Here is a 21,413-nt window from a genome sequence, read left to right as displayed (position 1 = left end):
ATTAATTTATCAAGTGCATGTTATACGGTGCATACAGTATTGTAGGGATGCTAAGACTGATTGATTTTCATATTTTTATTTCATTTTTACTGTCTACCAAAGAGTTAAGGTACAAGATCTAAAACTTAAACTCACTATGAAAGAAATTATATTTGAAAGTACATTTTTTTTGAAATGTATAAAAATAGAAATGTATTTGAAGTAAGAGCTTGCAGATTAATTTAAATGAGTTTCCTTGAAAAATTCTTCAATATCGCTTATACAGCAGCGATGAAACACGACTCTAGGTTAATAAAGAAGATAAGATTTAATACTGCGCTGACTTTACTTAGCTTTGGCGAAGCTTTGTCCGTTTTTATCGAATGCAATAGTGGAGTTCAGTGAACTTTCTAAATCACAGCTGTAACATTCAACTAGTTTTATTTTGGAACCTTATCAAGAATTCCCAAGTTATTCTAACTGGCTGCAAACGGTTATTTGATTTTAGCATGTCAAGTGAGCTTCTTTGTTAGTTATGGCACTAGATATACGAGGGGTTCCAAATGAATCTTCAGTCGTAACAATTTACATAGTATATGTATGTCATGAGCGATACTTGCTCATCCAATTTACAATTGATTATGCGGTATGAAGCAGTCAATCTCGAAGGTATGTGAAGTCTATTAATACGCACTAAGCCAACGCGGTTGATTATGGCCTAACTCTTCTCATTCTGAGGGGAGACCCGTGCCATGGAGACAGAATAAGTTAGCGTCATATACATAGCAACGATAGCTTAATGGTTTAAACTCGCTCTCAATTGGAGGGTTCAAGATTCGAATCACAGACCTTTCGACCGTTCGTTTTTATTTTACGAGTGGGAATCTTCAAAAGGTACCCGGTGCCGTAGAAGCGACGCAGGGTTGTGTGGTATTATTACCGCACCAACCCCCCCTTCCCCCCCCCCCCCATGTGCGTTTTCGAAATTAATTGTCACTTGCTTTACGACACTTGACCAGCGTAATGGAGTATGGCGTGAAGCCCTCTCAGTTTGAACTCTGAACCCGAGTCCAGTAACGGGCTGGCGACAGCAAGTCATATATAACCAATATAAATAATTACACTGTACCCTTTCCTTCTTGGCTGGCTTCGAGTAAAATGTTTGCCTAAAAGGGCATAAACTTTCCCTTTTAATGGGGGTCGCATTCCCCAGCCGACATTTTTACTCCTCACCGCACCTCTAAGGATTCGTGGCGTTTCGGTTCGTCCGGAGCAAATAAATAGAATAACTTACGCTCTCAAGCGGGTGGAATATTTTACTGAAGAAATTAATATAAATGCTTTGATAGTTACATTGTTGGTAGCTGAAGAATATTGAAGACTAGAATACAATCTACATAAGTTTAAAGGTTGATTCTTTGAAATTAATTGATGGAAGAACGTATATGGTTCGACCGGAAAACCATAAGTATTTCTAGCGTAAATCAATTCTGGCGAGTCGGTCTAAGGGCCTCATGAGCGGCAATACATCCGTCATTGAGAACTGGTGGTGGTGGTGAGTGGTTCTACCTGGATATGATCCCAGAGGGAATTTTATTATTTGGTTACAGATGTCCATAGGACAGTTATCACTTGTTATCAGATGGATTGCAAGTTCGTTTGCTGTAACGTCATAAAAGCATATGACATCGTGAAAGCTCTAGTATCAAGCATTGAGTACCCTAAAACATCACACTATTGTTGTGTCGAGATGTGTCATGACTTTTTGTGTTTGTCTTTTTCAATAAAGCACTCTTACATAACATCTCCAACCGTAATTTTAAAAAGTTTTCCTTATATTTTGTTCTATAGATTTTTCATAATATATCTTTTTTTCAATAAACACTAACCAAAGTAAATCTTTCACTTTTTGCGTATTTTCAGGAAATGAAATTGATTTGTATTATTTAACTTTCTCTTTAACTGATTTCGAAAGTTTCCTGAGGAGATTGTTAATTACTTTATTGATTGATTAATGCTTATTGTTTACTGTCTCTTCGATTGTTAATTACTTTTATAATTGAACATAAAAATACCGTTACTCGTAAAGAAAACCATTCAGTTGGGAATTCACGGCGCGTACGCCAATCCTACAGACATAAAACACTCGAGGGAAAGTAACGACCCTTATTTGAGAGACAAATTACATCATCATTTTATGTGACTCGATGAAAAAGACTTAACAGGCCGCTACTCGTTTTTATTTCACTTTATTCACTTTACATAGGTAGTCTGTATTTAGTAGATTTTTAACCGATTTCAAAAAGGAGGTTCTTTATTCGACCGCTATGTTTATTTATATGTAAACTGGTATGTCCGCTGTATCTCGGAAACTACTGATCCAATTTAGTTGGCGTTTTATTCATACCATTTCGTCCTTTTCTCACCTTTAAAGCCAATGTTAAATAAATATTGGTACTATCTTTATTTTCGCTGCCATATTAATATTCTCAACGCTACACTTCAGGATAATTAATTCACCATGTCTTTTACGACGTCCAAAAAACTCTTGAACTCTAATGTAATATTACTATATAGCTAATAGCTATACACATTAATAATCATTTCACACAGATGTGAATGCTATCAACATTTTTGCTATTAGCTATTTGTAAATTTTATAATTATAATTACCGTCTGTTCGTGTCGCCCACGACAACTTTTTGTCGTCCGAATGATACTCCGTTGTTAAGATAAGAGTCAAGTGTGTAGGTTAATGAACTAACACCCGTACTAATAATAATTAATTAATCGATTTTTTGCCTATCCAAAATTGAAAACATCAAAAATATAACGGGAATAATTTAAAGCTTCTACTAGAACAAGTTCATACCGATAGTATCTTTTAATATTTTGTGAAAACGAATTAGAATACGGAACCTAAAATATCTGTATTTTCAGATTGTAAAAACGTAGATATTGCCCACGCATGTACTCGTAATAAATTGCGACACGTGTGACCATCTGACGTCGTGAATAAATCATTCTTGGAGAAGTTAGGTCGTGTCGTTCTAGTAATGTCGCTGTTGAAGAAGGTCTGGACAACTAAAGCTTTTCAATTAAACGTTTTCACATGTCATTTTCTATCACAGCGTGGTGAGACAATCACGTCCAATAAAATCGTCAATATTATTATTTATAAGATTATATCATGGTATTTAACAAAAATAAAGAAAGGAAGAAAACATAAGAAAGGAAAGAAGAAAGAGGAGACAGATGAGAATGGTACTTGAATTAAGTTATCACGTATCTGGAACGTTCTGATTGGCAAATGAAATTTAATATTTTGATTTAATAGTTTTAATTAACAATAGAAACACAAAAATAGTAAAAAACTGTAATGATAAAATATTTTCAAATAATGTAAAAGAAAAAGACCTCGTCTGTTTATCAACTTGGACAATTACGTACTAGACACTTCCATCTTGGCATTTTCCATCTTGATGTTTACGCGATTACTGTTAGATGCGCTCACGTAATGTAATGAGAGAGGCGGTAATTTTACAGAAAAATGTATCGTTACATAGTGTCATTGCAGCCGTAAACGAGCACCGCTTCAGAAATGTTCCCATTTCCGAAGCGTTTACGACGCGTTCTCACGATTTATTGTTGTCGGACAAACCAATGCTGCGCAATAAGAAAAGTATTTATTTAAATAAAAAATGTTTCATTCAAGGACATAGGAGCTAATAATAAACCTAACCAACCCATTTAACTGTATTATTATAGAGGGAATAAGTTACGCATTTGAAAATAAATGTGGAAAACGTGGCTATAAATAGATATTTTAATTATTTTTCTTACCTTCGGATTTAAAAAGTTTACCGGCCTGAGACGTTGCGCTCTTGCAATATATCCTAAGGTGTATCAACACATATAATAAGTTAATAGTTAGTTGTAATAAGTTAAAGTTTATTTTTATATGAGACTATTTTTATTAGAATTTGGTAGCAAGATTTTGTAAAAATTGCTGAATTAACTTCAGATTAATATAAGTCGATTTGATACTTCTGTTAGAACAAGCTATAGAATTCAGCATAGAACTATGGACAAAGTTTCAGTGACCTGAAACCCTATCTCGCGTGAACGTGCACCGCATTCAGAGGACGTCTCTACGAATAATGCGTTCACTGCGCTCGTTCACTTGATTTATTGATGTCGGACGAACCAATGCGGCGTAAACGGACGAAACGTTTTTAAGGGATATATGTGACTTTTAAGAATTTATACCAGTTGCGTTTTATGTTTATTAAAGTTGCAGATAACATTGAAATTTGCATTATAGAGGTGGTTTAATGGGTCGCTGTAGCCACTAAATCCAAGTAGGTCAGAAATCCTAAATAAAATTCTTAATTAGCGTGTGACTTTGACTAAGGGCTTTTTTGGTTGTTACGCTGTTCCATGTCCGCGTGCAGGTCTCACCTGCATGCAAATTCAATTAAAGTTTTCGTGCTCACTAAAAACCTAATACTTCTATTAGAACAAGCTATAGAACACAGCATAGAACTATGGACAAAGTTTCAGTGACCTGAAACCCTATCTCGCGTGAACGTGCACCGCATTCAGAGGACGTCTCTGCGAATAATGCGTTCACTGCGCTCCTAACTTGATTTATTGACGTCGGACGAACCAATGCGGCGTAGTGGGACGAAACGTTTTTAAGGGATATATGTGACTTTTAAGAATTTATACCAGTTGCATTTTATGTTTATTAAAGTTGTAGATAACAATGCAAATCGTTTTATGTTAAGGAGATGGGGGTTTATTAGTTCACTGGAGTCACTAACCTAATACCATTAAATACAAATAGGTCAGAATTCCTACATAAAATTAGTAACTAGTGTGTGATTTTAACAAAGGCCTTTTTTTCTTCTCTCTTTCTTGTCTCATATGTATGACGGTAGCTTGACAGGATAACCATCCTTTGCTTTGCAGTAGTGGGGTAAAAATAATCTGTGACACGATAGAATGCGAGTTTGGACCAGAACCACACGCGAGATAGGAAAACGGCCTTAAGTTTAAATTCATGTTACGTATAAGCGACCAAAGAAAATGGCCAAATGCAATTCAAGTTTTCGTACCCACTTAAAACCATAATAGAGTTTACCTGCCAAATAACTAGTAACTTTTCGAAAACTGATATCTCTAAAAATCTCCCCAAACTTTTAAACACCTGATTTATGCAAACAGAGTAACACCACCAGGAAAATATTATTACACGATTTTACATAACATTATTGAGTATTTTATTATTATTGTCGTACGGCTGGGAGCGCGAAACGCCCGCCCGGTGGCCGCAGCCGCAATGCGGTGTTCCCGTAATACATAATGATCGCTCATCTGGTACCCGATACGTATGGGTTCCCGCTTGTTAATTAAACCTTTAATTAGTCTAGCCCTTTGTTCGTATCTTGCCGTGTTTATAAATGACGTAAATGGAATTACTACAATTGTTCGTGTGATGGCTACTTGAAGGAAAAAAAACAACTGTTGAATAATAAAAATGTCGCGTGAATAAGTTTAAATAATTGGTTTATAATATGAAATACCAACTTAATTTTCTTAAGATTAAAGATACTAATAAAAAAATATTTGTGTAAATTTTAATTAGTATGTGACAACCCGCGTGGCAGAGCTGTCATCATACCTGTCTGACGCGCAGAGGGTCCCGGGTTCGATCCCCGGACAGATATCTAAATGATGAATTTAGCTTTTTATTTCTGGGTCTAGGTGTTTGTGTATTTGTCTCTGTGTGTGTCCATAGCACCCATGACACAGAATTCTAGTGTGGGGCTGTGAGCCTAGAAAGCGTTTTTTTATGCTGCAACTTTCTCTCAAAAAGTCTATTTAGGTTTTACTATAGAATCTTAATGCTATTATATTTTTAGTCTTAAGTTTTATCTATTTGCCTATTTGATAATATATGCTCTCCACTATAAGTTGAGATGTACAAAAAGATTCAAATTTTGTTACTTGCAATATGTTTTTGTTACTTACAATATATGTAGCTTTAAATATCAAATTTCAAAACGAAAATAAAATAATTCTGCTTTTCAGTTACGTGAACGTTGTTTTCAAGTCATAATTGTCTTTCCATTTCCCTACATTTAACAGCTGGAACGCACGTAGAATTTACTCAGAAAAGAGTTTTACAACATACAATTTACGTCGGAAAGAGCTCTACGGTACTCGCATGGAAATAACAACCCACCGCAGGAAAACAAACGCTGACGTAACATAAGTCCCTTCAATGTATTACAACGTACAGGGCAAACGTGTATCCTTCTCTTTGTCTCATACAACTTAATAAATACAAACAACAACTCAACTTAACAAATACGCTAAACAAGGGAGTGTAAAAATAAAAATGGGTCTACGAAAATAATTTAAAGTTATTGAAACTAAACATTTTAAAATGTACCAAGTCTAACGGCATTGTTTGCCTTAAGTTTTGAATATTAATCTATATAAGAGAAATTATATTTTGTACCTAGTAAATTACTAAATAGTAAATAGTAAACTAGTAAATTACAGGACTTATGTATCCAACACCCATTAGCCAACACCAAATAGAACATTTATACGATTTACATTTATACAATACTCGTATTTTAGAACAATACATCTTATATATAAAATTCTCGTGTCACAGTGTTAGTTACCGTAGAGCTCCGAAACGGCTTTACCGATTTTCACCAAATTTTATATGTATATTCAGTATGAGGCCTGAGAAATCATGTATGAGAGTCAGTATCAGTATGAGGTCTGAGAATCAATGGGTTGTTCACCCTTAACATTATTTTATTTATATGGCAACACAACGTTTGCCGGGTCACCTAGTAATATATAAATTTGAATTTAATATATAAGGTTGTTAAAGTTTACATAAATCGTAGAGTCTACATTCAGTGGCGGATTTACCAATAGGCTGAGTAGGCTTCAGCCTAGAGCGGCATAGTTTTTGGGGCGGCATGTTTTATATTTTTGGGGCGGCAAATTTGGGGACCCAATCGTTCCTGCCTTAAACGTGCCGTGTCACGAGCGGGCGTGAGGAGCAAAAAAAAAACGGGAACCGTGTCAACGGGAAACTAAAACATGACAATTGTAGAAGCAGGGGCGGCAAAAACTGTACAGCTTACACCTTATTTTTTTTTAAATCCGCCACTGTCTACATTAGTACAAATTGAAAAGATTTGTAAATTGGAATTATTCCGATGATGTTTATACAGAAAGCTCGTAAAACAAAATCTCACATTTGAATCGTACAGCACGTATTACGGTACTTGGTTATAGACGGGCGATGAACTTGTTTGTACAAAGCCATTGCTGCTCCGCCGCTGTTGCGGTTTCGTGCTTTACGCTTGACGCATTCTGATGACGTAGGCACCCCCAGGGGATACAGGTTTAGTTGACAAGACAATACGTTGTTTATAGATAGAGCAACTTGTGCTGACAGATGTGTGAGGGTGACACAAGTTTAGCTAGACATGTAAACACCCTGTTTTGGACCATGTGTATGTTATTGGCGTTTATAACTGCCTTACCTATTTGTAACGTTGGCGGCCACCCATTCAGTACAAAAGCACACAGACCCTTAACGAAATAAACGACCCTAAACGAAAACGAGGCAAGAATCTAAATTACTCATTTAGTCTTCTGCTTGGCCAGGGATCGAAACCTCGCACTAAACTCATGAATTAAAAACGGCTACATCCATTTTCAATTGCTTGGTTAGACGGGCACAGACTTGTGGTATGGATGACGTTTCTTCAGTTTACAGATTCAGTACAAACTCTATTGAAACATCTGTTTTTATACACATTGTCTAAGTGTTGTTTGTTTGTTTGTTGCAGCGCGAGCCGCACGTGTCCCGCGGAGGGCGCGCCGGAGCCCGACCCGGCGCCGCCCGCCGCCGTCGACCTACCGCGCACACGAGATGGAGAGATCGACTATGATGGTGAGAATGTAATATACAAACTAGAATAACATATACTACGTGTTGCAGTGAAAACTACGTGATGCAGTGATCATTTTTATTTTTAAATTGTTAAATTTAAAAATTTAAAAATAAAGATGATCACTGCATGACGTATTTTTAAATAGTTGTTGTAATTCTAGATAAGATTAGATTCCTACCAAACAAATTTGTTGTTGTTGGAACGACTCGGATAAATAATATTGGCCTTACTCACTTTTTTAAAGCGGAACACAGCAGCGTCCGAGATTGCGGTTATTAAACAAAACTAGGCGTGGCGGTGGTAGAACCGAACCATAAAGAATTCCACCTTTAAAATTATAAGCAAGCAATTTACCTTATTCCATGTAAAACTAAAGACCACCCTTTGCGCAAGAAATAGGTGTGGCGGTAGTACTACCCTGGTCGAACCTTATTCTAGTTATTACTTACTTGTTTTATTGGATCATATCCTTAAAAATCGAGAAAGTACTGGTCTGATTACCTTTGTTATTTTATTCCAACGGCATACAATATAACAGTATGTACCCAAGGAACATATTGCATGTCTAATAGGGAACGTTTTGAGCATGATCGCCGTATTCGCACGAACCGTGACTCATGCGCATCTGTTCACCGAAAGGATATTCGTGGCGTGTGACAGGAATACTAGGATCATATAATTAGCGAGGGATTTTTAACTCACTTGCCGTATTCGGCACTGATGACTCAGTCCAAAATTTCTTATTGAGATCACATCCAGATTTTGCAATTTTAAGCAGCAGTGATTCCAAATAGCACAACAGAACCCACCTATTACATAAAATCAGTAAAAATGCATTGATATCTTTGGTAACTAAGTTGTGAAGTCGTTGCTAAGTAAAGAAAAAGTCACATATACATAAAGATCTGATAGCACGGGTTCTGAATTTGATCCTAAATCGTTTGACTTGGGATCGAATCCTGGTACAGCAGAAATTCATCATTTTGGTTAACTACTACATTTTGTTGTGTTGGTCGCGGTTGTGTTTCTTCATCGCAGCCAGGAGATGCCAGATGGAGATGAGTTAAAAAACGTCACATCGTGAAAACACTTTATTATGCCACAAAAGAAATATGAAAAACATAAGACGTAGACATACACAATAAGATATATGTGGCATAACACCTACCTAGTTGGTCTATGATTTTGTTTTCCCTTTTATTTTTGTATTTTTTAACATACCAACTCTTACGTAGTACTTGTGTTCTGCATAAACTGAAATTAAAATAAGAATTCGTTAACATCATTAAGCCTGTCATTTCTACGATCCCACATGTATGTATGTATGGTAGAGACCTCTTATAAAAATCCCTTAACAATATTTCCTATTGGTTTCCCGGCAGCGCTGTACGAGGACGAGTCGGACAGCGACCTGGGCTCGATGGAGAACCACGGCTCGGTGATCACGCACCTGCTCTCACAGGTCAAGATTGGAATGGATCTCACAAAGGTACGTTGCTTTATTATGATCATTTTCACGAATAATTTAGTTCATAATTTTTTGCACAAAAACCAAAAGTTTTAGTGTAACATATGTATGTATATTCTTACATTGCAAAAAGTATCAAGAAATGTCTATACTGCTTCAGAAATAATATTTTTGATAATTTCAAAAGAATATGATATTATAGTCTATGGTCGTAATAAAACCGTTATGTGGGTTATATCCGTAATAAATATTTTAAATGTTTAATACAGATAGACATACATTTTAAGGACCCCTTAAATAAAAATTAACTACAAGTTATTAAATAATTTTGTATGCAAAAAATACGATCACTACAAAATTAATGGTTTTAAAGGTACAATATACTGTATATTGTAAAAGGTACAACCTTCGTTGCTATAAGTGATCGTAGAGTACAACACATATCTTATAGGTACATGGTATTCTTTCAGGTTGTACTCCCCACGTTCATATTGGAAAGGCGATCGCTACTAGAAATGTACGCGGACTCCTTCGCCTATCCCGATCAGTTCGTAAAGTAAGTAGGATAATATTCTCAGGTACATTGTATATTGACATCACATCAATAATTCATTAGATATATTTATTTTAACATTTAACACAAAACATAGGTAGGTAGGTACCCACATAAATTTGTAGTTGAAATTACATAGACAATTTTAACGAAAATTACTATGGTAATTATTATTTACCCTACAATATTGTATTTAAACATCACCACTTGAAATTCTATTAAAATGTATTCTAAATACTATAATAACAATACGCCTAAAATTACATCTTTTGAAATTTTAATTGTTGGAACCTCTTGGAGATATTATTCAAATCGTTCAAGTTTAAATTGTTATTTTAAGTGTACTGAATAAAATGGTATAATAATAAAATCATAACCGTCCAAATATTACTTTGAAGCGTACCTCCTGAAATAAAGATAAAAAATTTGTTGTGGTGATTTTTATTATAAAATAGAAGTAATTATCGAGCCACTTACCATCAGGTGGACTTTTTCATAATATAGGAGTAGCAAATGAGCATGTAATCCACCTGATGGTAAGTGGCTACTGCCGCCCATGGACATATGTAATCAACCCCAGATATAATTATATTTTCCTACTTGAGATCGGCCACAGATGCGCCGCTACCCCTGAGTACTAAGCTGGATCGCCTCGGAAAAGTATGTCTCCCTTCCAACACCCTTCAAACCAGAACACAGCAGCCTTTAACACGTCTGTTATGACGCAGAAATAGGTGTGGCGGTGGTGCCCCCGGAGTCGAACCACAAAGGGTTCTACCACCTTCAAATCTTCTACCTACTCCTCCAAATATCAATTTAAAATGTACCTTCAGAAATTCAACTTTAAATCGTACCTCTCCAAATTGTAATATATCAAGTAGAGTTTAAACAAAACTGCTAGTGAGCTCCGAATAAAAAAACGAATATGGTTGCTACGGAGTATATGCTTGTACTTGTGTTCGACCGCATTGGCTCTCTGACTGTCACCTGAGCGCATTAACTTCTGAGTGGACTTAATTAAGTTTGGCGCGGACTATACCTTTTAAACCTTTCCAGGATAGTGGACCAGCCGTCGCCCCGCGAGCGCATGGTGCAAGTGGTCCGCTGGTACCTGAGCTCGTACCACGCGGGCCGCAAGTCGCAGGTGGCCAAGAAGCCCTACAACCCCATCCTCGGCGAGATCTTCCGATGTTACTGGGAGCTGGACGGCGCTGAGCAGCACAATGCTACTGCTGAAAAGGTACGTCAACTAGAATTTTCAGGTTGAAGTCTGGTGGCTTAAATTATGCGTCTAATGCATGCCATAATTGCAATACGTAAGAACAACGCAACCATACTTAGTGTTTTAAATCCCGTAGTCGCCCAGTTACAATGTTTACTATGTTAGTGGTTTCTTTAATTTTCTTAGATTCTTGATGTTTTAATTTTTTTTAATTAACTTATTAAAAAAAATTAAAACATCGTACATAAATTACATATTGCATTACAATGTTATGTAAAAAAAGAACGAGAGAAATTTGTTTTGCCGGGGTTTATTTAAAAATGTAAAAACATCGTTTCTAAAAGTTTCAACTATCTTCATATTAAATTAGATCATATCCGTTCACTGGTTTATCCCTCAACGCGTTACAAATGGACGACCCATTTGTTCTCTACATTTGTAATATTAAAACACTTTATATTATTGATGCAAAATTATATAATTCCAGCAAGAAGTAGGCGACGGTCCGGTCCCGTGGTGTTCACCGGACCAACTCTCGTTTGTAGCGGAGCAAGTGTCGCACCACCCGCCGATATCCGCCTTCTACGCGGAGCACGTCAACAAGCGCATACAGTTCGAGGCGTGGGTGTGGACCAAGAGCAAGTTCCTCGGGCTGTCCATAGGTGTTCATAATATCGGGAGGGGCGTGGTCACGTTGTTGGAGCTCGGCGAGCAGTACACGCTCACATTCCCTAATGGATACGGCAGGTGAGGGGACATTTTTGAGTCAGATTTTAAATTACAGCGGAATGACTATGAAAAATTAATAGAAGTATGTTCCTGAGTTTCGACAATGGTTCACGACAAAATGTTAGTGAGTACTACCTCAACGACATTCACGAGTATTCAACATCCTAAATGAATTCGGCAAAGGACAGGACCTATCTAGTACCACGGAATTAGGGGATTATGTGTTATCATAGATGTGCTCCAAAAGCAAGTTTTAGACGTCTCACAAAATTGGGAAAGATGTCGTCATTTTGCAACGATCCGGACGAGAACAGATCGCTGGATCCGCTCTCATCCGTAACGGAGCGAAGTAACAAACTGTCTTACTCGCAGTTCGTCACGAGCATTGATTATTTTTAAAATTACCCGTAATAATAATAACAATGACTATTAATTCAGCCTCTTGAACACCCGTTATAAACTACAATACTTTCACAGATCAATACTAACAGTCCCATGGATCGAGCTGGGCGGCTCAGTCTCTATCGAGTGCCAGCAGACCGGTCACAAGGCGAACATAGAGTTCCTCACGAAGCCCTTCTACGGCGGCAAGAAGCACCGCGTGACGTGCGAGGTGTTCGGCGCCGGGGACAAGAAGCCGTACTACACGGCCAGCGGCGAGTGGAACTCGAGGATGGACGGCCGGTGGACCGAGAGTGGGGTGAGTGCATTAAATATACAGGCTTAATTAAAAGTCTTTCACGTACTAGACTTTTAGCCTTTCCAGTGACGATATATTTAAATTTTTCGGTAGATGGTGTGACATCTTTTTTAAGATTTTTGTTGTGGGCGTGTTTGGAAAAAGAAATCTGAGTGTATTTTTGTGAGCGACGGAAGTGGTGCGTGTAACTAACATATTCATTGTTTATTAATTTTATTGTAACCAGCGCTACCTAGTTTAAAAAATTAAATTATATGCGGAAATATGTATTCTGAAAATTTTCTTCAGTAATATATCAATAAATTATGTGATCCCCTGTCCATGTCTATGGCCCAAAAATACTATAATTAGCAATAATTGATAACTAGAACAAAGCGCCATTCATCGGACTCTAAAATTGTTACAAAAAGACACCAATATGTGAAAAAAACATATCGGTTGGAGCATTCAGCGTATTGTGTTGTATTATAAACAATGTTATTCCTTCCACAGCGCACGGAGGTGGTGTTCGAGGTGTCGTCGATGAAGTCTCGCCGCAAGCGCGTGGCGAGCGTGTCGCGGCAGGCGGCGCACGAGTCGCGGCGCGTGTGGAGACACGTGACCGCGGCGCTACGGGCGGCCGATACAGACGCCGCCACCGCCGCCAAGCGCACGCTCGAGCAGGCGCAGCGCGACGCCGCCAAGCGCCGGCTCGACACCGCCGACAAGTGGATCACGCAGGTACGTGTGACGTGTGCGACGTAGCGGCCAAGCGCCGACTCGACACCGCCGACAAGTGGATCACGCAGGTACGTGTGACGTGTGCGACGTAGCGGCCAAGCGCCGACTCGACACCGCCGACAAGTGGATCACGCAGGTACGTGTGACGTGTGCGACGTAGCGGCCAAGCGCCGACTCGACACCGCCGACAAGTGGATCACGCAGGTACGTGTGACGTGTGCGACGTAGCGGCCAAGCGCCGACTCGACACCGCCGACAAGTGGATCACGCAGGTACGTGTGACGTGTGCGACGTAGCGGCCAAGCGCCGACTCGACACCGCCGACAAGTGGATCACGCAGGTACGTGTGACGTGTGCGACGTAGCGGCCAAGCGCCGACTCGACACCGCCGACAAGTGGATCACGCAGGTACGTGTGACGTGTGCGACGTAGCGGCCAAGCGCCGACTCGACACCGCCGACAAGTGGATCACGCAGGTACGTGTGACGTGTGCGACGTAGCGGCCAAGCGCCGACTCGACACCGCCGACAAGTGGATCACGCAGGTACGTGTGACGTGTGCGACGTAGCGGCCAAGCGCCGACTCGACACCGCCGACAAGTGGATCACGCAGGTACGTGTGACGTGTGCGACGTAGCGGCCAAGCGCCGACTCGACACCGCCGACAAGTGGATCACGCAGGTACGTGTGACGTGTGCGACGTAGCGGCCAAGCGCCGACTCGACACCGCCGACAAGTGGATCACGCAGGTACGTGTGACGTGTGCGACGTAGCGGCCAAGCGCCGACTCGACACCGCCGACAAGTGGATCACGCAGGTACGTGTGACGTGTGCGACGTAGCGGCCAAGCGCCGACTCGACACCGCCGACAAGTGGATCACGCAGGTACGTGTGACGTGTGCGACGTAGCGGCCAAGCGCCGACTCGACACCGCCGACAAGTGGATCACGCAGGTACGTGTGACGTGTGTGACGTAGCGGCCAAGCGCCGGCTCGACACCGCCGACAAGTGCATCGCTTAGGTGACGTGTGTGACGTACAGTCCGCGCCGAACTTTAAGTCCGCTCTGAAGTTAATGTGCGCAGGTGTCGGTCAAAGAGCCAATGTGGTCGAACACAACTACAAGCATATACTCCGTAGCAACGTAAGGGCACACTAACGCATGGGTACACAGACCCACGGACGAGAGCGGGCAGCGGAGGGTGCCCGGGGATCGCGCGCTGTCTTCTTCCCGCTAATATCTACAATTTGCTATTCGGATGCGACTCGTTTCCATATTCGGAGCGGACTAGCAGATTGGTGCGGACTCTACCTGACCCGGCACGGACAATGGGTCGCAAAACCGTATCATCGGCGCTGTCATGCGGCGAATTAGACCGGCCGTTGGCGTGACGACGTAATGCCACGACACAACGCACCACGTTCAGCGTTACAGGAACGCAAGTGTAGCATCACGCTTTTTTATTTATCCGCTCTTGAAAGTTCCCACATCCGTCGCTTTATCAAAGACGCACCATAGGAAATGTATCACATGTGATAGCGCGGACTTTCGTCCGTGCTGATACCATATGTTACTCTTTTGATCTATTTCCATAACGAATTAACGTTCATTGCAATATCTCTCAATCGATGTCTCGATAGTGTCATGTCACATTAAGAGAGGTAGCGGCGCATCTGTAGCCGACGTCAAGTAGGAATATCTAATCGAGGTTAATTACAGATGTCCATGGGCGGCAGTAACCACTTACCATCAGATAGAATGCATGCTCATCTGCTACTCCTATATTATAAAAAAAATCTGATAGTATTATAAAACTATAAATATTTTTAACGTTAATAAAAAAAAATATTCTGTTTTATTCACAGCTATTCAGTCCAAAAGGCGAGGAGGGCTGGGAGTACAACGAACCGCTCAGCAAGAGGATGGAGGCGAAAACACAAAACAAATCCACCGACAGCCCTGAGGGCGCCAGATAATGTAAAGTAACCTCAACGTTATGTGGACTTTAATACTCTAAGGTAGATTATACGTCACTGTCGAACGAAATCATAGGTTATCTAGGTAACTAAATGTCGGTACGCACGTGGCTGTAATATTGTTGTTTTGTGAATTACTTCTTATATTTAAAAATATGTATTTTTGAAAAAAAAATGTATGAGACAATTTTTATAATTCACAAGGTGTAGTTAGCAAATTAATGTACTTGTTGCTTAGTTAAGGGTGATCAGCGCCAATTCTGTTTGCGATTCTGAAGTTCTTAATATTTAAGAATGATTTTTTTGCTTTTTTATAAATCGTAAATTCTAAAGGGCAATGTTTTAATGGTGGCGGTTTGTCTATCTTAAGACTTACATGTTAGAACACTAGTTTTAAAAGCCTGTATTTACGTTTGCCAAAACCTTGATCGTATTATTTAAATTTTTTTGGCATTATCCTTAATTTAACGCGTTCAAAAAAAGCTGTGTGACAAAATCGTATAAATATGTTTATATGTTCGTATATTATCTGGATACGAACGTTGTTAACTAATTACTAGTTTCGTAGTTACTAGCGTTTCAAATATGAAGTTTTCACGTTAAAATTACTTTAGAAAATATATCCCCAAACGCCCTTCTACGTATAATGTTAATACAACATGTGCTATAGCCACGTGTGTACTGATCCTAACTCTCTTTCTTGTGACGCACCAATTGTTATTCGCTTAGAGTTCGGACTGTTGAGATAAATTGCCGTTGGACGACTTGAGCATGTTATGATAAATAATATATTACTTATTTATCATATTTCAAAGGTTATTGTTTCAATTTGAAGTTGAAATCTAGTCTGGCTAGAAGATTTGAAGTTTTGTTTAGCAAATAATACAATACTTTTACTTTTGGGAAACTGGGAATCTACCTATACTTTACAGATATATAGGCATTGGACTGATTTTAATGTAATTTAAATTTTGTGATCATGACCACAAAGCGCCCGACTCAGACATATGCAAGATGTTAAAAAACTTCAATAGCGTGATTCAGGAATATGTGACGCCATCTCTTAACGAATTTCGGGAAGTCGCCACAATTATTTTTTGAACATTCTCTATGCATGTACAATTTACTTTACAATTCTTTCCGGGTAAATGAAAAAAGATATTTTTTTTTCAATGAAATATATTATAGAAAATTTACAATACGGTAATTTATATATTTTATTATTAATACAGCATGCTCAGTCTACGCGGTATAGTCAGTAGACTATGGGCGTAACCGTTGTTTTGTAATGAAAATTACGGTTTGTATCGCGTCAGTACCTATAATTGGTATTGTGGTAATGTGTATGGAATCACAATAAAGGCATTAAGGCATTTTACACCTCTCCAACATTACTTGTTATGAAACGAAACTGTGAGGAAATTTTGTTGCCTAATTTTCTTGCAAACTTTATATTTTACTATGATTAGTGAAATTCCTTCAATTTGAAATGTAAATGTTCTACTATATTTCAGAGCTTTTTTTATGATTTAAAAGAATATGGGCAGTAGCACGCAAAAAAAATCAATTTAGTCATTAAAAATTGTAAAAAAATAGTATAAAATTGTATAATTTATTTATTTATTGATGAAATTTCGTTCCAGTTTCGTTTTCACATTCACGATAGATTCGGCCACAGTGCGAGCGCATACGTTGATTCAAAGTACTTTCGTACGTACATATTGTACCTATTTATATAGTTGAATCATTTTAATACGATTTTTATTTATATTATTTTTATATTTGTGTTATTTAGCTTTTTCTTTCATTTTATTGACACTAAACTGTATATTATCATGTCAATTAAATTATGCGATGTGTCTTTCGACTAAAAAAGAAACAACTTGCGGGTGCCACTGTGGTTGGAATCTACTTTTTAAATCTAATTTCGATTTTGTATTAACTCTATGGCCTACGAAAATTTCGAGCAATAATCTTGTAAATATAGAATTTTGGTATCTCGCAGGCTTTTATAAGTATTCAGAACTAGCGCTCGGATCAGTTTGATATTTAAAGTTGAAAATAAAATTGTTTTTATAAAGGGCTTACGTCTGTGACTATGCGTGGATTATAAGTAGGTATAATCTGCTCATGTACCATAGATAATTTGATGTCACGTGATGTCAATGTCAGATGACAGATGACAATAGCGCCATGTGCGTCGAATTTTGGGCCACCCGCATTTTTGAGATATCGGCCATATCTACTTTATTACATAGATATATCAATTTTGTAATTAAATCTTTCTTAAGAACTCTTGTATGATATAATAGTGTCATCAAAATTTCTTTTGAGCTTCGAAATTAGCGAATTCAGATAGACAAAAAAATAAGCTTCTGTATACAACAAAAAAACTTGTAAATCAATAGCAAATCGATTATTTTACAATTTTCTATGTGTATGTATATGTTAATGAAAATCTTTATGTAAAATTTATTTAGATTTTTATAGTGTACCATACTTAAATTGTATGTATATTATACGCGACAAAAATATTAGGAATTTAGAATTGAGAATCGATTAAATCGTGAGAAGTGACTACCTGTAACTTATATATTAGTGAAAGACGTGATACATAGTAGTCCCTATGGATAAGGTTAAGGTTTGAAATTGTTTGAATATTGTACCTACTCTTGGGAGAGTTGCTAAAGACATGTATAGAAGTTCGAGCGCAGTTCCCCTTTCCTCGTGAAGGCTGGCTGTTCACCAGAGACGTGGTGATACTTTTAGGCGCATTTGTAGGTAAAAATACTCATAAAAAGGTTAGATAATCTAGTTGTTTTTGGTTTATATCCTACAAATAATAAAGGAGGTGTACTAACGGTATCCCCGAGTTTAGATCGTAACATATTTTTTTATGTTCTACGTTATCAATATTGCCTGCTAGTTCAATTTGAATGCATTGTTACCTTCAAAATACGATTGTTATTACATAAATATAGTTTTACTCAATACTGTATTCAAATAAGGTCTCATTTTGTTTTCTCCAAATCGCTGATAGATGGCGTTGTACATAAAGATGACGGTTTCTTAATATGATTGTTTTATTTTATAAATCCGCGTATCTCTAGCGTACAGACAGCCAACTGTTTTAGGAATTATGAATTATTGTGTTATTCCCGAAGCAACGGAACTTAGTGGAAAGACTGAATTGTAACACGAACGAAATAGTACCGAGAAGCGGTTTCTGTGACTCGTGCAAAATTATGATTAATTATAATTATATTTGTAATTACTATCCAATCAATCACATAGACTTATTTAATAATTAAATTACATAGCTATAGCTAATAGCTACCATGTTGTATATTTAAATAAAATTTAAATTATTTCTCGTGTTTTATTTTTTATTCGGAATCTTAATACATTATGATAAGTTATATTTTGATTAATTATGTCTTTTGTAATGTTTCATTACACTATATTAATACAGACACACTGCGTGTTCTTCTTGTTCCATATAATATTCATTACAATTGGCATGATATGACAGTCACTACTTATATATAATATCAGACAGACTGCATGCTTGTTAGCTGCTTTTAGTCATTGTAAGTTATACAAAGTCACAAGAAATTTTAGAAATTCGACAGCTTATCACTGCACTGCAGAAAGTCACAAATTTTACAAATTTAAATTTAACTGCATTAAAACTGCCGTCGTATTGAAGAACGCAGTATTTGCAAAATTATAGTTCCGTAAAAGTGCGTATAAATTGAGGATATTTATCTAATCTAGTGCAAATTCAGCATTTTTTGTTAGGATTTGACAGACTTAATTTTTTTCCGAGGCAGAATAGATATAAAAATTATAGTTCCGAGAACTGCGTATAAATTAAGGATTACTATCTAATCTCGTGCACATACTGCACTTTTTCGTGATGATTTCCATTTCTTTCTTTAGGCAAAATAGATACCGAACCATGTTTTTCTATATACATTTTTATGTAGTACCACTATTAACTTTACACTCGCTGTTGCACCGAGGCCTGGTCATAAAGCTGAAGGCCTTGCTAACCGCGGAGGTCCTCTCGCACGCGGTACCCTGGATCACGGAGGCCACGGGCGCGCTCAGCACTCTGAAGTTAACGTCGGTAAAGTTCATCGCTTCGTAGAGGAAACGTGATTGTCTATTGCTTAGTATCCATAGACTGCCCTCATGGTCTACCTGCAAAAATGTCGCAAAAAATATTATTAGCACTGAAAAAGTGCTATTAGTAAAATGAGTCACTAGAAATTAAATGTTAATAGGGTATTTTTTTTTTATAATACGGGAGTAATAGACGAGCATGCAGTCCACCTGATGGTAAGTGGCTACTGCAACCCATGGACATCTGTAATCCACTCCAGATACGATTTGATATTCCTACCTGAGGTCGGCCACACATGCGCCGCTACCCCTGAGGACTAAGCCAGAACGCCTCGGAAAAATATGTCTCCCTTACCACACCCTTCAAACCAGAACACAGCAGCGTTTAACGCGTTATGAGGCAGAAATCGTGGCGGTGGTGCCGCCGGAGTCGAAACACAAAGGGTTCTACCGGCTTCCAATTTACGACGAATTAAAAAATGAACTACTTATTTTATTTACTACGTATATTTTTGTATCTTAAATAAACGAAATAATAATGGTTTAGTAACATCATAGGTGTTACAAATTTTACTATATAAAAAATACCTTAATATCATTAGGGAACTCCAAAGCTGTGCACTCACTGATGATGAGAGGAACATTATCTCTTTTAAAAGGTTTATCAACATTCCAGCAACTCACGCCGTTTTTGCTCAACTGAAACAAGTCTTCTGATCAGATAAACAAAAATTATTTATAAAACAATCCCAGATCAATAAATAGTACATTACAATACGAGGACGAAAAATTTTTTTCTGACAAGTGTGAGTTTGCAGGCCGAGCCGCAGGCGAGGACTGCAATCACACGAGTCAGAAAAACATTTTTCGTCCGCGTGTTGTATAAAATTTTATATTACGGGGTCGGAAATGGGGGTTTTGCGCACGCGAAGCGTGCGTAAAACGTCCATTTACGCACGCCGTGATATAAAAATAATTAATATATTTTATTGAAGCACAACCAACTCGTACGTGCACTGACTACAAAATTACTTTAACAAATGGAGTTGTCATACACTGCTGCTATTTGGAGCTAAAAGTTGATAGCGTGATTCAGCATACTATTGGCGCCATCTACAGCCGATTAGAAAAAGTATGAAGCTCTTACATACCAGTGTATGGAATAAGACGTTATGCTCTAAATCAAAGTCGCACGCAGTCGCTTGCGTTTGCGGACCTCTGTTGCCAATCACCTGCATCATAAATATATCATTAGTTCCCCTTGACGACATTTACATTTTAATTTTATGAAGAAATGACAACCTAAGCTGTACCTTACCATATGTTTTTACAGGTTTTCTCAACGGGAACCTTGGGTAACTGGTATAAAGATAGAATTTGCTGCCGGTTAGCAAAAAAAGACACACTTACTGCATAAGTATAACCTATTCAATACAGATTTTTTGTCATCTAACTCATTGACACAATCATAATGCTGCTGGGTTTCCTGCATGCAAGAACTATTCAATGCCAAAGTAATAATGTCAAGACGACATCGTAGGTCAAGCATGACCGCATGATATTTTTATGTGGCCCTACTAATTATTACCGATACACGAATTTTAAACCGCCTGGTTTGAAATCTTGTCTAACTTATCTGCGAATTGGACTTGGATTGAGTTTGGCTTCTATACAAGTTAAAACGCATGTGCTCAAAGTGCCTAATATGCTTTAACGAGACTCAAAGTCTAGCACGATAGCATTATTAAAATTCTAAAGAGCGTTATCAGTCAATAATCCCAAAAAACTAAGATACTGTACCAAGAACTTACCTGCACACCCATAAAAATATCTTCCCGGGGAACATTTTTATTCTTAAGCAACTTGGTCGACATTGCAAACTGTTTCGTGCTTGACGTTGGATGGAAATAAAGATCACGACAGCTGGTAAGAATTGTAACGA

The 21,413-nt window shown here is 38.1% G+C and overlaps 2 protein-coding genes across 3 annotated transcripts in view; one reads left to right on the top strand and one right to left on the bottom strand.

Annotated features, from left to right (window-relative positions):
• LOC140752090 (oxysterol-binding protein-related protein 9) overlaps positions 1-15,849 on the top strand; it is an 87,746-nt gene extending 71,897 nt beyond the window's left edge. For both annotated transcript variants that reach the window (XM_073086252.1, XM_073086253.1), the window contains 8 exons: positions 7,872-7,975; positions 9,359-9,465; positions 9,915-10,000; positions 11,054-11,237; positions 11,707-11,966; positions 12,426-12,648; positions 13,141-13,368; positions 15,233-15,849. In XM_073086252.1, coding sequence (XP_072942353.1) covers positions 7,872-7,975; positions 9,359-9,465; positions 9,915-10,000; positions 11,054-11,237; positions 11,707-11,966; positions 12,426-12,648; positions 13,141-13,368; positions 15,233-15,343 — 1,303 coding nt within the window. In that variant the 3' untranslated portion in view covers positions 15,344-15,849. The remainder of the gene's footprint in view (positions 1-7,871; positions 7,976-9,358; positions 9,466-9,914; positions 10,001-11,053; positions 11,238-11,706; positions 11,967-12,425; positions 12,649-13,140; positions 13,369-15,232) is intronic.
• Positions 1-21,413, bottom strand: part of LOC140752145 (L-dopachrome tautomerase yellow-f-like) — a 360,210-nt gene that overhangs the window by 336,401 nt on the left and 2,396 nt on the right. The window contains exons 5-8 of the mRNA XM_073086328.1: positions 21,283-21,394; positions 20,623-20,703; positions 20,060-20,170; positions 19,304-19,549 (exon numbers count right to left, since the gene is read on the bottom strand). Coding sequence (XP_072942429.1) covers positions 19,325-19,549; positions 20,060-20,170; positions 20,623-20,703; positions 21,283-21,394 — 529 coding nt within the window. The 3' untranslated portion in view covers positions 19,304-19,324. The remainder of the gene's footprint in view (positions 1-19,303; positions 19,550-20,059; positions 20,171-20,622; positions 20,704-21,282; positions 21,395-21,413) is intronic.

This window comes from Epargyreus clarus, unplaced genomic scaffold (assembly GCF_041222505.1).
Source record: "Epargyreus clarus isolate Ecla_fem2 unplaced genomic scaffold, WU_Ecla_fem_2.2 ptg000024l, whole genome shotgun sequence".
In the NCBI taxonomy this organism is placed as follows: Eukaryota; Metazoa; Arthropoda; class Insecta; order Lepidoptera; family Hesperiidae; genus Epargyreus; species Epargyreus clarus.
Note: the sequence above shows the minus strand (reverse complement) of the source record. Positions and strands in the feature narration are given on the sequence as shown.